The sequence below is a fragment of the Cryptotermes secundus genome, unplaced genomic scaffold, assembly GCF_002891405.2.
Source record: "Cryptotermes secundus unplaced genomic scaffold, Csec_1.0 scaffold10, whole genome shotgun sequence".
NCBI classification, from domain to species: domain Eukaryota; kingdom Metazoa; phylum Arthropoda; class Insecta; order Blattodea; family Kalotermitidae; genus Cryptotermes; species Cryptotermes secundus.
In genome coordinates, this window is record NW_019735554.1 from 487,331 (window position 1) to 505,174 (window position 17,844).

Consider the following 17,844-nt stretch of genomic DNA (forward strand, 5'->3'; position numbering starts at 1 on the left):
ATTATATGGTAGCTCCACCATTCTTGAACTCGGCACTAGATGGAGGGTGAATGGACAGCTTCACGCCCCGGCCGCCTTATTCCCGAGGAAAGAGCCCTCGATACTCATTGAACAGGAGACCGGGTGGGCTCCAGAGCAGATTTTGAAGCTCTGGATTAGAGAAAATATCTTGCTCCTCCTGGGAATATAACCCAGGACTTGCAGCCCGTAGCCCGTCGCTATAGCAACCGAGCTATCCCAGCTAGTGAACATCCTCTGTTAACTGCTAGAATCTATTGTATAAGACACAATGAGTCTGCTGCCAACAGACGCAACGACACACTTCTGGTTGCACGGTCCAAAACAAAGCAGCCTCTGTACCATCAGCCAGTGACTTTTCGGTTGCTTCGTTGGAAACAGTTCTTGTCACAGCTCTATCGTCTAACGGTGAACGTAGCTCGCGGTAATCAAAGCGCTAACTATTACTAACCAGAGAGTTGGAACATCAGTGATTTCGAATCGGCATGAAGTGACATATAAACGGGAACTGACAGAGACAAAATTTTCTGCCCTCAAAGCGTGGGCTTGCATTTTTCATAATACTGATGCTCTGGGCGCGCGGCCCCTAACTCATCCTGCCCCAGAAAATGCGGTATTTTTCTCTCCGTGTTTACATGGATACACTTCTTAGCCAACAACGTTTGTGATACTACACTGAGCTCGTGTGAATTTTAGTTCCCTCTATCGGATGCAATGGATACTAGACTAGACTGTTAACAACAATGAGTACAGCCGGTACCACGGACCTTTATAAATTATATACTATGCATTGTAGTTTATGTAAGCCCATCTACTGCAGAAATACGAGAATTACTTTCGGAAAAGTAAATAATACTGTAACCGCCTATAATTAGAGGAATATTTAATCGTTTGTCTCTATTTTCTGATTCATTAATTGGGCTTGAAATAAGCGAGTATGTCAGGTTGCTCAAAATTCTCTTGTGCGATTTTGAGCAAGAAATCCGAGCACAAGGCAATTTGTGTCACCGTTAAGTCACGTCGAGAGGAGTCCAGCTGGTCGGAGTAGATCCTGGGGTTGATGGTCTCCAGATGAGAAATGCATACATGGGATGCCGCGTCTTTCTTCGGTTTCAACCACCAGAAATGCATACGTTCGATGTAGAGGGAGGAACTTTGTTCGAATTAGGTCAACTGACAATGAGGAACTGGTGTTAGCGTCGAACGCCACTCCTTGCAGTTGAGAAGTCACCTCGGAGGTGCTCTTTGTTTCAACTCCACCAGTGAACGGACGTGTTTGCGGCTTCGGAAATTCATTATAATTGATAATAATAGTGGCTAAAATGATGGGAGGTACAAGTCAAGCACATCATTACACCTCATTACTTTTGTTACTTAAAGTGATTCCATGAAAAATGGTATAAACTGGTAAAGTAAAATAAATACATTTCACATCAAAGTGAATCATTGTGGCTTGCCGTATGGTCCATGTCCGGTGTGTTTCTCCGTTAACGCGACCTTCTAGATAGAATCAAATATTTTATCAGCTGAGTTACCCATCCTTACCGATCCATACCTCAGCTACCGCTACACAGAGAGGAGGTCGAGTTGACTTGGATGGTTACAATGCTCCGGTACAAAAAACCGAAATTTTGAGATCGACGTTACTGTGGAAAATAGTGAGGCAATTCCATGCATCTTACACCCCCACTGTCTGTCCTCCAGATATACATTTTAATATTTCTGTCTCGTATACATATTGATCTCTTAGCGAATTTTTTCCAAAAAGATTCGCAATCAAAATTCTGTGTGCAATGATCACGTAAGTGCGTAGAGGTCGCAGCTGTTATGTAATACGAAACTGTATGGTCCTCATGTATCTGCAGTGCCTTACGTGAAGCAGCGTTGTACACTTACATTTACATTACGTTCAATGGTGTTCAGAACTAAGCGCTGTACGCTGTCAGTGACAGCAACCGCTTTGGTTACAGGTGTAACCTGCTAACTTCCCTCAGTTGAGTTGCGGATTCATACAGCACGGAATGACACGGATTCTGTTCATTCACATCTCCGAAAGTACGCCTAAATTAAAACAAAACTGTGTAAGATTTGAGGTTCCCACGGCGGTGACCATGAAGAATGCCGTCTTCTGGGATGTGGCGCCGTGTAGATATTGTGTTAATTGACGTTTCGGAGGAACGTATCGCCTCAATCTGCAATATGTAGCCACCTGCTCACTCTATAGGATTTTCATACCCTGGAGATGTAGGCGATACGTTCCTCCGAAACGTCGGTTAACACTATATGTACATTGCGCCACATCTCAGAAGACGTCATTCTTTAAAACAAAACTGCACAACGAAAAGCTTCGTAACTTGTATAACTGTTTGCGCGAATGATAATGTACAGAGTAAACCCTCGCTAATCCAGTTATAGTTAATCAGGATCGAAATATGAAAAATGCTGTTCATGGTTGAATACATACTTTAGAAGACACGTGGCATTTATGAAGGAAGATGAGTCACTTGTCTGTTCAGACGAAACTTGACAATTTCTTCAAACCTATATTATTACGTTCCAAAACAAGTACAGCTTCTGAGTCTTCTATCGACGAATAATTATATTGTCTATGTAGTTTTTGAGTTTCATGGAGGTAGGCCTAGGCCCAAATTGGGGGCTGTAGCGCCACAGGGGAACAAAATGTAGTTTTTAAATAAAGGCTCTATAGTGATATTTTTAGCCGTTTTTATCAGCATTTCTTATATCATTAAACTTTCCACTTACTTGTGTTCCAAGTTTTTTTTTGTCTTTGATAGATATACTTACTTCACTAATCCGAATTACCTCTCCCCAATTACTCCGGATTAGCGAGGGCTTACTGTAGTCTCTTCCAGTGAAGGAAGAGGACAAGAGTGGGATATGTAGCATGCACTGTAAACATCAGAAATGCATGCAAAATTTTGGTCGAGGAGCCTGAAGGCGACAATCCGCTTGGGAGCCCCGCATGTGCAGCTAACATTAAATTGGACATCAGATAATTTGGTTGTGATTGTGTGGACTGGATTCATCTGGCTCAGGATAGAGACCACTGATGAGCTCTTGTGAACACAGCAGGAGAGTGTATTGCATTCTGGGATGTAACACCGTGTAGTCTGGTAGAAGTATGCATGTACAGATGTTTCGGAGGAACGTGCTGACTCCAGCTTCACGATCGAAGAGTAAGCTAACCTCGTAAGCAAAAGTAGCAAAGCAAAGAGATGGATATTTGCGTGGCTTATTCTCCGGCCGTGAAGAAGGAGGCGCTACTTCCCTACGAAGCTTCGATAGGCCCCTTCCAAAGTTAACGGCGTCACATCTCAGAAGATGGCAGACCATCTGTTGATACTCACCTCCAATATGACCTCTAATCTCATAAACACGGTAATGAGTTTTCAGGTTGCTTAAAAAACGGAAAACTTCCTGACCAGCTGAGCTACTGCCAGCTTCTCAGAAGGACTGCTTCCCGTGGACTTTGTTACGCCTGGTATACGTCTTGTAATGCAGGAGATGCACCCATGAGTGTTTGTATACACGCGTGCGCTGTGCAGAGTGACAATGCCCCGTTTGGCTGGTAATGGCACGACATGGGCAAGACGGAAAGGGGGGGGGGCGAGGAAGCAGACAGCCATTGCTAATAGTGCCATCCTTTTTGCTTACAGCCTGCAAGAGAAAGCGGTGACATATTTGTGGGGCCGAATACGCCTCCTTTAGATGCATGACTACGGGAGACTTGCCCGGGAGCCGGGGGGAAGTACCGCCTAATGATAATATGTGTGGATGTTGAGCTGGTAGCGTGCAGTCGAGGGTGGCGATGTACTGAACGTTTCTAAAATATTAGAACCCATTTCTTGTATTTCGACGAGATTTTAAAACTGACCTTAATTCCGTAATTGCTTTCTGCGTTCCTGAAAGACGTCTGGGCAGACGTGCAACTGACAGCGTTCTACACCACGTAGACTACAAGCGCTGATTTCGTCTTATTCTTCTTCTTCAAGCATACAGGCCGTTGGCCTGTTTCCAACTTCCAAGAAAATATGTGCTCCCATCTATTTATGGTCGCCGGATGCTTCTTTGCCTTCTGGGATCATAATTCAGTAATGTCTTCGCGTGTCAATCTGCTGTCACTCTTAAAATATGTCCGTAACAGTTCTGCCTTCCTACTCTCCCAGTTAAACGGAATATTTTCAGTCATTAACTAACGTCTGTAATTCGTTCTTAATCTCAAGGAGGATGAGGTGGGCAGAGCATGTAGCACGAATGGGGGAGAAGAGGAATGCGTATAGGATATTAGTGGGAAAGCCAGAAGGAATGAGACCACTGGGAAGACCAAGACGTAGGTGGGTGGACAATATTAAAATGGATTTTAGAGAGATAGGACGGGATGGTATGGATCTGTCTCTGGATAGGGACCGGTGGAGGGCTCTTGTGAACACGGTAATGAACCTTCGGGTTCCATAAAATTCTGGTAAATTATTGAGTAGCTGCAGATTTGGCTTCTCCTCAAGGACTCAGTTTCATAAGTAAGTAAGTAAATTCGTTCTTAATGTGTCGGAGGTTATCCAGTTACTGGATGTACCTCATTTCAGCTGACTCTATTTTCTTTTCGTCTGATCGACTTATTACCCGTGTAGTTCGGAGATAGACCGACGTTTCGGGGGAACATATCGCCTCCATCTTAAGAGTCGGAAAGCAAGTCAAGCGAGAAACCAGCAGAAGCAGTATGCAGGCTGAAGAGGGTTACCTGACCTCTATAAAGTCATTGCTGTAAGAACCTCCACTCCATCTTCTGTGTAAACTTGTTCAGGAATTCATATTGTCATTTTCTTTTGGTGCTACTTACCAGACTGCACGGTACCACAGCCAAGAACATCACACTCTGAACCTTTGCCGCTGTGACAATGTCAAATCATCCCGTAGTGTTTAGAAGCTGGTCAGGATCTTGTTCAGATGTTGCTCCTCCTAACATAACCCGAATGTTCATGGTCGTACTCACAAAAGACTAATACTGGCCTCACATATTGTTTCTTAAAAATCCTTTTTAATGTCATCTCTATCCGCTAATTTTTCGATCACAATTTTGTATGCATTTCTTTTATTTTCCTGCTACATGCTAATATTTGGGGCTCACCAAAGTAATGGTGACCACAAGCCATGTATCACTTAAGTCTAGTCTATAGGGTACTGACGCCTGATTGCGATCCCACTAGGTTTCTGGGCTTCAATCATCGGGTATGACAGCAGTTCCCAACCCATTTTCCGCTGGCTTCTACGAAGTGACCCGCGAGGATTTCGAATGAAAAATGTTTATATAAAGTAAAAAACACGCTACTGTCTAAATTTTGAATTGATATTTGTAACTCAATTTCGTCACCTTGTAACTTATGATAATTTTATATTTTTAAACAGTATGTTCAGTTATATATAAATAAAATTTATACTATTATATATATATAAATATATATATATTTATTTATATATAATCCTAAATATGACACATGAAACGAGTAAACCAAGTGTCTCGCGAGCAGCGGAACGTTGGTAACCGGTCCCGTATTCCGCATATAACAGAATTTCATGCATAAAGCGATCTCTTTGAGACTTCTCCTCCAAACTTGTTCTGTTCGGTGCGCAGCAACACCATAATGTCTGCGGCCTCTGACGGCCAGTTCGCACTTGTCTCCTTTTAATATGAAAATGTGTCTGCTTTGTACAGGGATGCACCGAAAATCGATAGAAGCTGCAGAACAGCTGAAGGACGACGGCTGCAACTCGGATAAGGAGGACCAACACGAGACGTCTTCCATGACGACAGACAAGAGCGATAACAGCGCAAACAACTCCTCGTCACAACCGCAACAACAACAACAACAACAACAACAACAACAACAGTCCCAGCTGAATCACAATGCCGCAGAGAATAAGGAAATGCATCAGATTCGGCTTCAAGATCTTCAGCATCAAATTGACCATCAGAATCATCAATCACCAGCCCTGCAGCTAGCACACACGACCGACCCGGAGGAGTTCCGTAACAACAGTATCGCGTGTCTGCGCGCTAAAGCACAGGAACACAGTGCAAAGATTCTGGGTCTGAGTGCAGACGCTGTGATGTTGGTGAACAGAACCACGCCGACGGTGAACAGCGGGACGACGACGACGGCGGCGGCGTCGGCGGCGGTCTCTCACTGCGACGCGAACGCAAACAGTCTAACGGGTCGTCAGCATCAAGGGGACGTGCTTCTCACTTCGTCTGATACGTCGTCGTCCATGTTCTGACAGCAATCTACCGGAGACTGAGGTTTGGTCCAGACACTGTGAAACCACTGACTCTCTCTCTGTGTATTTCTGTACCTCCGCAAACTAAACCTCACACTCGGTTCGATAATGAGAAAACAAACACAGCGAACAAATTGTGCGACACCTGAGTCAGCCTCCCAAACGCTGCGTCATGCAGCGTTCATCCGCATTTACACCACCTCCCGTAGGATATTTGAATTATATAGGAAATTCCGTACTATCAATCAAATAATTCATATGCTTGCTTGCCGTGGGTTTAAAGCATTCCACAAAATCCTTACTTCAGAATCAAGCAACATTAAAATACAACGTGTTTAGCTGGTCATCTTATTTTTTTAGCTATACACGTTGAAAACATTTTCAGAATAAACACTGGAACTTAAAAATAGTTTTATTCACGAAAATTAAATTTTGCGTAGTAAGCTATTTCTACATTTCGAAAGTAAACGCAATTACGAGTATTAAGGAGTCAATTCTTTAAACGGCATGTCCACGCGACAATTTTTACGTTGCCACAGAAAGAAGTGGGTTCTGACGCACAAAAGAACACAACCTCTATGTTCGTCAATTCAAACAGATTCCTGACACAACAGTCTTGAGTTATAACAGTGTTACACTCCACACTAAATCACCACGACTCGACGGAACCCTATGTCTACATACAAGGTGCTCTTAATAACGGAATCCCATACATAAATAGCAGTTTCCTTGCATATCACGGAGAAACGCGGAAATGGCAAACATGTGCAATTTTCACATACAAGCAGCCGACAGTTATATATCCGAAACGGCGTAATCTCAAGGATAAGACAATTAAATTCCGTATTTCAACATAGCACAGATCAGAGTTGTAACCATAGGACGGACAAATAAAATGGGTGGGAAAGAAGCAGGATGAAAGGAGCGAAGAAGATTATGGTATGAAAAGCACAAAGAAAAGTCTATGTGAAAGCTTTGATTCCGCATTGATTTTAGAGATGGTAAGTGAGAGAAAATGAAAATTATCGATTTTGCTTTTTAATTGTATAGAATCGGATAGAACAAGCGGATCTTATGTACAATCGCGTCTTGAAAAGTGTAATGGGGGATGAACGTGGGTTAAATCTGATGGATTGTAACTCCTGTGAGAAGTGTCTAGGAAGAGTGATCGAGAATATGTTCTCTGTTCAAAGCTGTCTAGCCTTTATAATCATTGAGGTACGGACCTTTCAGTCCGTTCCGTTCCTCTGTAAGATACAATGTTCCTTCGGACCTATCTCTGGGCGTCCAGTATATCTCGTTTATCTAGGTGTATAGCCCATTAACCCTTCTTGGTTGCGTTCAGGTTCCCGTAAGTAAACGTTATTATTTAATATATTGAAATAAGCGTACGCTGCCAGATTCCACAAGAATTAAAACTATCTCTCGTCCTTCGCTGCTGTTTATCATACAAGGAAGGCACATTTATTTCGAGAATACGTGGGACACAAACCGTGATGTAACATTTATATCTAAAATGTTAATGTCCTGTGCGTTTAGACCATGTAGAGTTTCCGCCGCCTGCAGGCGTACTGACACTTGGACACAAAGTGTTAGCCCTGCCTGACGTGTGTATAAGAAAGGAAGTCTTTGTTATAACAGTTTCTGAAGAAGAAAGATTCTCACACACGTAGAATGTCGGAGTACGTTTCGTTCAATTTGTCGACGTCGTTGAGCGTCCTTTTTTAGAAAGATGAGTTTCGAAAATTTACCAAAGCACAAAAGTAACCTTGGCGATTCCCGGACCATTGTAACATTACTCTTATGTCGGATATCTATCCCATAATCTCCATTGTCCATCGAAAGAATTATTCCGTAAAAGTAAAAAGGTAAAGTTGCCCCTGTGCTTAACTAGTTAAGCACTATGCCATGAAGATGTATGAGCGATTGGATGTATAGATCCACATTTTCTAACCTGGGCACTACATGCAGGTGAGTGGTCAGTTTCACCCTCCGGCCGCTTTACCCCTGGGGAAAGAGCACCCCCCCCCCCCCCCCGCCNACCCTACCGGGACTCGAACTCAACCCCTCGGTCGTCCAGCCCGTAGCCAGTCACTATACCGACTGCGAGGTCCTGCATCTTGAGATATTATCTTGTACGATTAAAACTTAATGATATGTAGCAAAGGTATGAACCAAGGACGTCACGATATTTCCAGCTATGCAATACAGAGTCACATTAATGGTAAAGGAAATGCTCCTGCTGCTTTCAAGCCTCCATATGAAAGAAATTACCGAACCCAAACACGGAAGTGCTTCGGAGCGGTCTTCAGAGTGGAATTATACGGCATTGGAATCACTCAAGTTCACTTAACACGATATTCACTACACTTCAGCTACAGACGGATTTTTTCCCTTTGTCAAGACATATCTCAGTGACCAGGTACAGAAGTTTAGCAGAAGAGCGCCCTTAAAAAACAGAATTTTTAAGATAGATAATGTAAGAAATACATAATGTCTGAGCACCTCAAAGTCGAGGTAATCATTTCAAAAAGACCAGTCTTCATATGTACGTTTAACCTCGGTGAATATTAGGGTCAGGGTGTTTGGCGACTTGATGCCGTGTAGTTTGGTGGATACACCCCAACTCTGGAGAAACCTGATGCCTCCATGTTCAGGATAGGTGAAGGCAATAGGCTGTCCCGAAAGTTTCGTTACCGTGTAGTAAACTACACGGCGCCCGGTCGCTCAAAATCACAATATTAGACACCCATTTTGACAATAGTCCGTCTGCGTACTTAAAATGTGAGCACGCCGCCTGCTTCTGTTGGTTTCTTGCTTGATTATTTTTCGACCCTGAAGACGGAGTCGGTATGTTTCACAGAATGTCGGGTTTTCTCCGAACTACATTGTGTTACAACTCAGAGGAGCGTACTCGTCATAATCATTCCATTGAGAACGTCAAAGCCAACATGGCTTTCTCCCTTCGCTCAGTCTGTACTAGTTCAACTGGTAGCGCTACGAGGGCCCGTTTCTTCCCAATATGCTTCAATTAATTCGTGTAATTTCTCGCAAAATTTACTGGGATGTATCTAAAACAATTTTCCGGAGGATCTTTATGGAAAATCCCGAATTATTCAGGAGTGTAACATTACGTTTGAAAACCATTGTCTTGTTTTTTTCGGATTCTCTGGAAAAGGTAAGGTTATTCCTGTAACAGGCCCATAGGGTTGTGACACGCCGAGACTCCCACATTTTCTAGAGAGCTGGTTCACAGATGGCGGTGAGGTTGTCAGACTTACGCACCAGAAACCCTTTACCCCCAGCAAGATTTCGGGTACTCATTTCTGCTAGAGGCTGATTCGGCCCAAGGTCATAGTGCGGCTGGAAGGATTAGGTCAACTGAAAAATCCAATAGTCTCATATCCGTGATATGTAACCCGTGACCTTCCAGCTTGTAGCACAGTGTCTCAATCAACTACGCTACCACTGTTAAGGCGCGTCCACATTACTCGTACTCGTGCTCGTGTGACTAGCTTTGCTCGCGAGTAATGTGGACGATATGACAAGTAACGAGACAAGCAAATTTAAATTTTTTTATTTAAAAACTATAGCCAAAAAATTCAAATACGACGATAGCCTATACACACTACGAGTAAATATACGGATCCTCACGCGCCGAAGCCTGGCGAGCAACTGAAGTAGAGTGGACGACGATTTACGAGCATAAGTAAAAGCGTGTTCTGCTGACAAGCGAACAAGACGCATGCGAATGGACCACAGAGTCTCGGTCAGTACTTCAGGTATCGATGCTGTACTCGCATTAACAAAACACAGTTGGTGCTTCATGTCATGTCACACCACAGTAAGTTCACTTTAGAATTCATTTCGAAACAAACACATCTCTGTCAAATATAAGAGGACGGCAATTTTTGTGATAGTTTCTGAGAGTGATATTTCATTTTGCCGCCGTGCTGTGATGTCACAAAATATTCCTGTTACTCCGATAAGTTATGGAAGAACAAAATGTACGGTTTATGTGATCTCCGCATTCATCAAAGAGCAACAGGAATCATAATTATCAGTCTCCTGCTACACGGTGGTATAAATCTGTGTTCTTTTTGACATTAATAATAAAACTACGACATATAACTTAACCGCAATTTTTTTTTGTCTCTTAGTACACAGTTATAAAGTTAACACACGTTTTTAGTTTTCGAAATCAGATTTATATTTGTGGTAGCATAACTGACACACAGAAACTAGGTATATATGTGTGTAAATAAGCACAATGTTAATTAAATTTATTTTAAAGTTCTGAGGGATAATGTATGTATATGCGTGCAATCTTTTATATGTATATAGTGGTTACATTGAAGGAAAAAACATAAGATGCATTCTCGATGTACAGTATATTATAGCGCGTGTTGTTTTCTCAGTATTTATAGTTAGAGTCTATATTGGGGTGTCCAATAACAAGGCGTCCTCCCTGCCTGTAACGTCTGAGGTCACAGGTTTAAAGAAAAAATTACATTTTATCGTGAAATAACAATAACAACCACAATAATACATCGACGACGGCTCAAAAGGAAACTGAGAATTTCCTTTAGTGAAAAGTTTGTATAAAACATGTCATAACGTTCATTTATAAACAGAATTCAAGACAAGAAATTTTACTTTTTTATGTCTTCACTGGAACTAAGTTCGCTTTTTGTTATCTGCCTCATGAGAGAGTGTGTTACTTCTGCTGAATACTGCATTTCACTTTGAAGTAAACGTTACTCATTTGCAACACAAATCACTGGAACACACAATAGCATTACAATTTAAGAACATGTCACAATATAGTTATTGTCACGCGATCGTCTATAGACGGGGTCTGGATTGGTAATTGGATTTATTGAACTCTAAGAGATATTATTACAAATAACTATAGCAATATCGCTAATTCACATACTCTACTCGTAAAACTCACTACAGCACACACTAAGTCTTCTCAGTCTGCTGTATCTTCATCGGTTGTCGCCTGTCAACGGTTTCGAACGCCGTAGCTTCCTCAGCTTCCGTGTCCTTACTGCCTGGTGACTGTCTCACAACTGACTCCTACTCTTCTAACTACCGTCTCAAGACTCTCGTAGTCGCAGTTGCTCCTTTTTACATAGCTTCGGCACGGACCAGCATAGAAAACACCTTTTTCTAACAGTTCTTTTGTTGCATCACGTAGCTCACACGAACCTCACAGAGAACACTGCTTCCCAGTTACTCCATTGATGCGTGTTACGAATTTACTGCCCAGTAATGGGCCGTTTTCAAAGCCGTTCCCTAGCAACGGCTGTCTCTGCTGGCTTCGCAGTTCTTGTCTTGAACAAACATGCCACAATATTTACGTCAGTCCCTATAGAGATACGGCAATGCATACATGATTGGTTCGTGATCCAGAAAATATTAACTGGCTCAAAACACAGGTGGAACTGAATTCGAGTTGCTGCAGGGAAATAAGAGACGATGTACATGCACAAATGAAATTTGTGATAAATCACTTTACAATTTTCGCGGAACGACGAGGCCACTGTCAATCGAAGGAAGGCGTGAATTGAACACGAATGGTGAGCCGTTTGGGATACAAGCATCGGTAAGATTATGGTTAGGCACTTAACATCTAAGGTACACTGGTTAATATATATATACCGCTTACATTAACATTTCAGAACTCAGAATTTTGCATGCAGATTTCTCAATAAGCATCCTTCATCAACCGACTGGACTTCACAAGATCCACTGCGAGATCTCTAAGGCAGGAACGTATTTTTTTGTATATTATTCAGCTGAACTTTAGGCGTCAACGCGTTAATATTGTACCTTTGAGTATACTAATTGTAAAAAATTCAGGGATTATAATTGCCTGGAGACGAGCACAAAAGTTCCTTTCAACACTGGTATAAATCCAAACAATACATCGAATCATGACATTCAAATTACAGGTCAAGAAGTAGAGAGAAGTTTTCAATATCTGTCAAGCTGCTTTATAAGCCGCTTTAAGATTATATTGTTCTTCACGTCTTATTAAACATCTTTGAAATCTTAAAATTGTTTGCGAAATTATCGAAAATTTTAAGAGAGAGTTGTCTCGAACTTCATGCCCCATTAGACAATGCAATAAGTTAGGAAAATGTATGCATAATAAGAATTTTGGCGCTTTCGCTCTATTTTGTTTAATTTTTTCGAGAAAAACAACGCTTAATTTCCTTACAAAATTACGTTTTGTAGAAGCAGGTCCAACTATATTTTAATTGAATACATTTCACAATTTTACAGATGAGCTATAAAGTCGGATGGCAGAAAGGTTCTTGTAACCATTGTAGAGTGTAACTTACGTCGGTAATCTTCGGACATACTTAAGTTCGGAAATGTACTGATGCATAGCCTAACAGTTCAGGGGCGTGTGTTCACGTGTCTGCATTGCCGCAAGAGAATGGGTGAACACAAATCAGTACGACACTATTCTCTACAGCTTCTGGTGGAGATATCCTTCTCTCCAACGGGGAAACGGTGTGGACTGGTCATATAGTGTATATAGGCAATTCTTGAGTACCGAGACAACTGTAGACGTTTCGGTAATAAACATGAAATAACGTCCACAATACGTATTCATTTTATGCGTTTCGAGTACGGAACACGTAAGCCGTAAAACACTGCTGACCTTTATACGTTTTCACTGTTGCATAGGGGCTTGGGTTGTGATGGACTGTGTTGATTGTATGAACAGCAGATTACACAGCAATTAAGAATTCAGCACTAAGCGCCTTCTCCTCTGTTGTGCATATCGGACCTTCTGTACGTCTGTCACCTCGTATTTGTTAGCGGTGATTACAAAGTGTTAAGAGTTGCAAAGCGCCAAGCCTCTTAGGGAGCGATCTGGCAATGGGAACGTGACTGTAGAGGATAAAATTATCTAATTTGAGATCGATTTGCAGTGTTCAAAGAATACGTGTTTATGAATAGTTTTGTTTTTTGCGCTATAACGCCGTGTAGATGGGCAGAATTTCACCGACGTCTCAGAGCAGAGTAACGCAGACATTGCAGCCTACTTATTGTTGGTTTCTTACTTGGTTTACATTTCAACCCTGAAGGAGGAGGCGATAATTTCCTCCGAAACGATGCTGTATTTTTACCGGACTACGAAGGGTTACAACCCATAATATCATAACCTCCATAATCATCGCTGTGACAACCTAAGCCCGCATATCCGTATTCATTTGCAGTATTTTCCAGATGTAAGTTTGAACATTTACTTCTTTCTCGCATGATCGAATCCCGTGTGGGTCCATCATTCAAAGTCTGAGATTCTGCTTCACACCAACTTGTGTTAAAAAAATCTTCAGCTTTTTATTCCTTCACACACATTCGTGTTTCGACCGCAAAGCGGTCATCATCAGTTGGAATGTACGAACAGATTAGAAGTCGACACTGCAACGAAGTGAACTATAAACTATACAGAACATTTAAAATGTAGGAAAACATATAAGTTAAGTATGATCAGACTTCATCTTTACAAGAGATCGTGTGATGATAGACTTATGCCTCTCTTGCTACAAATTTGTTGTGTCTCCAAATTCTTTGGATACTTACGAAGTGATTATTTGTTATATAATTGCTACACCTCTGTACTGCCTTATTGTATTGTGTTTCTCTGCCGTGTGACTCTCGCTGCTAGTCCAAGCAAATCAGCAAATCCTGTTCTAGACTAATTTAAATATGGAAAGGTCCTTGCTCTACTATCGCGTAGAAGGGGGGGGGGATTTCGGAAGCGTTGCAGCGCTGCATATTAACGTCGACGAGTATATAATATTAGAGCATAAAAGGCCCGAAAGAATACAACAAATCCTGTAGCAGTAACTTTAATAAATATCCAACGAATTCTTAACGACGTAACTACATATAGCAATACAGGCCCAATGATATTAATACACACATTTATGTAAAACAAATTAAGAATCGACCGACTTACTTTATTGCTTTGTACATTTTTATACTTTTCTTATAACGTTTATATGCATTTTACATTTTGCATTACAATGTGTGCTAAGATTCCACCTGATGATTATCGTTTTGCTGTGTGGAGGAGTAATAAATGGAGGTGTTAATGTAAGTCGACTAGTCTCGAACTTAGAGCTGAACAGAGAAGTAGCTGTATGCTGGACCTGGGAAATTTTGTAATAATTCAATTGAAATTCTTGTTTGTGTTGGGAAAGGTATTTGTTGATTTATGCATCTCCTCCACCCCCGAGGCATCCGTCAGTAGACAACTGGCTGCTTTGAGTCAGACTGTCAGATCATGTAAAGTAGAAACATTCTCGTCACTTCAAATTGGTTTGAGTCGTTCATTGACGTCATCTAACCCAATCATGACTCAGAGGAACACACTGCAACCAGCAAAACGGTCTCGTCTGCCTAAAGCAACCGGTTCACTTAAACCCTGACCATAGCAGCGCGTCACATTTGGAACTTTCTATGGACAGGCACAGGTGTGTGTCTTGTTTCATAGATTGACAGAAGTCTCTGGAACTCCGCTTGTTATGATCATGACCGAAACACAGAACGTCAGATAAACATTGCGATCCTGTACTATGACCTCTCTAGTAAGATTATGTTTCCGAAACATCATGACAAGCAGATGTGTTAACAGATAATAAAATAAGGTGCTCTCATCAAAACCGACTTGAAATGTTGTACAATGTTAGAAGTGACTTCTGAGTGAAGACTTGTTCAGTCATTCAGCTGCCGATACAAACTGCAATTGGCGAAAATGAGTGTGAGGAGTGGGAAGTGGTTGACATTGGAACTTAAGCACAAAATAGAGGTAATAGGGGTTCGAACAGCGACACTGTAATTAACGAACATAGGACATGAAGAAAACTAGAATTCCCCTTCTATCAGGCCTAACAGTATGTCCGACGGTGTCAGTTTGGAACCCGTCAAAGCAGCAAATTTCATGTCTCCACTTCGAATTAGATACATTCATGTATCCGCTGGAGCTAATGCAAAGCACTCGACTTGAGCTTGTCCCATGCGACACACCTATCGTCAGGTTTTAGCTATTTCATTGACAGCACATTTTCAGAATGCAGCAACTGTGTTTCCATTCTGTGGCTCTCGCGCCCCGACAGCTGTTCTCCACACGTCACTGTGAGAACAGAAACTCCCGAAATCTCTGCGGAACATACAACATTCACTTTCCGGTCTTCTGGGTTAGGACACCGTGCAGTCTGGTAGGTGGGCACCGACGCTTCGGAGGATAGTATTACTTCCGTGGTAGCCTGAAGAGTGAGGCAATATATTGATACCCATATACCAGACTGCACGGTGTAGGTAACACAGGAGACAACAATCTGAAATCTTCATCAGAGCGGGCAGAATGAGCATTGTGACGCATAGGAGGATCAAGTGACGTCATTTATTCAAGCTTCGTGGAGCATACCAATCGAATGCTTACAATAACTCATTGACAATTTACGTACTTGCAATACTTATATCGAGTAACTCTGTTCCTCCTCCCATATATAATTCGTTTCTGTTCTCGCAGTAGAGAATTTAAGTTCTGAATCTGTGAATCCTTACAAATGTCGATTTATTTTATCTGGATTTACATTTTGTATCGGCAGCTGACATTTTGGGTTGAGTCGTCAGGTCTCTGATGAGACTCCGAGCGCCACTACTGCAAGAGAGACAATGTAACAGTAATGTTATAACCTGTCAAAACTTCCCCTCCTACTGTGCGAGGCATGCCCTTATTTCCCCGTTACATTCGCACAGGTATAATTGCATATTTGCTGTACAATTTTACAAGTTAAAGAAACGAAAATTCATTTTTTCAGGCCTATTGTACTTAAATATTACTACATCATTATTGTGTATCAATCGACTTATATATTCGATAAGACTACGTATTAATATAGTGTACATGTATTTAAATGTGAAAATTGAATAAATATCTAGGTTAGTTTGTGGATGGCTGGACAAATTTTGGACCAGATAAATGTTTGTAATTTATTTAACCCTTCACTCCACTCTTCCTTGATTCTCTTTAATTAAACCAGCAAGTCGCGCGGTTTAAATACACGGAAAGTTTAAGAAATTAAATTTTATACATAGGGACAACACGCAATACACTTGTGCAGATTGGGCTGCGTGTTACGGGGCGCTGTGACGCTACATGTGCTGCTACTGCACGGATGGAGACGGGTTGGCACGTTGACGGTACCGCCAATTGTTCTGAACTGCTTCTGTGGCCGCAAACCCTATCCCACGCGGTTAGCAGTTTGCTTGTGGCACCCCTTGTTGAGAGGAAGTGACGCGATGCAACACACATGTAACGGAACTAGAAACTGCAAAGGAAGTGTTCTTTCGAATACGCAATCCGAAGTAGCGATGCAGGGCAGAATACCAAACCATATAAAGTGGGAAAAGTTATTTTTTAATTAATACTACTATTAAAATGAGCAGACATTTTATTCAGAGTGTTAAAACAATGGTTGCAGGGTTTAAAGGGGTATAACACTTATATAAGCAAAAATTCCCAGTCAACAAATGTCCAGAAACAAATTTCTCCTGAAGTATGGCCAAGTTTTCGAGAACTTTACGTGCTGAGAAGACTGGAAGAAGATAAGGGAACCAGTGTGCGAAGAATTACAGCTACTGTTGTATCGGTGTTTCCCTTGCCTGGAGAATTCTCCAACAACAATCACTTTACCTATACCACATCCAGCGAGTGCAAGCCCTCACTCCTCCTGGCCATCGTGCACGGGCGGTGTTTCGCCAATGGCTTCTCTCAAAATGTGTGGTAAACACATAGTTCGTACATAACATCCTGTTTATTTATGAGGCAGAATTCACAATGGAATGTAGCCTACACATGACAGTCCCCACAGCACCGTGGCAGCAAGACATCAACATCGACTTTCCGTCGATGTCTGGGTGAGTATCTTATGTGATCAACTCTAGGACCAGTTGTCTTACTTAGACCAGCAGGTGCAGTGTACCATCGCTTTTTGGTGAATTATTTTACCAATACTCTTGGAACATGTGTCTCTCCTTCAACAACACATGTGGTTCATGCAAGATGGGGCAGCCCCATGTTTTATCCGCACTGTCAGACAGCAGCTGAACCATTTCGGTGAACTATGGATAGGACGTGGAGCCCCAGTCAACTGGCCTGCACAATCGCCTGAGCCTAATACTCTCGATTTTTGCCTGTGGGGACGCCTGAAGACTTTCTTGTATTCAGCGCAGATTAGAGACTTGTAGGTGTTAGTGCGAGGGGTAGATAATGCATGTCGCGGGATTAGAGTGAAACCAGAACTTTTCGAAAGATTGTGATCCTCTCTGCGATGAAGGGCTGAAAGTTGCGTTGAAATGCCCCAGCATTTGCTGCAAAGATCACGCGGACATCGCCCATATCTCAGCAGGCACTGACTTCTCGACGTATGTTCTCTGGGAGTATTTTTGCTCATTTAAGTCAGTACTAGACCCTCTTAAAACCTGTAACCCTTGTTC

The 17,844-nt window shown here is 42.0% G+C and overlaps 1 protein-coding gene across 1 annotated transcript in view; it reads left to right on the plus strand.

The window, feature by feature from the left end:
* Positions 1–6,575, plus strand: part of LOC111869509 (visual system homeobox 2) — a 310,651-nt gene extending 304,076 nt beyond the window's left edge. Inside the window, exon 6 of the mRNA XM_033753461.1 lies at positions 5,750–6,575. Coding sequence (XP_033609352.1) covers positions 5,750–6,312 — 563 coding nt within the window. The 3' untranslated portion in view covers positions 6,313–6,575. The remainder of the gene's footprint in view (positions 1–5,749) is intronic.
* The last annotated feature ends 11,269 nt before the right edge of the window (positions 6,576–17,844 follow it).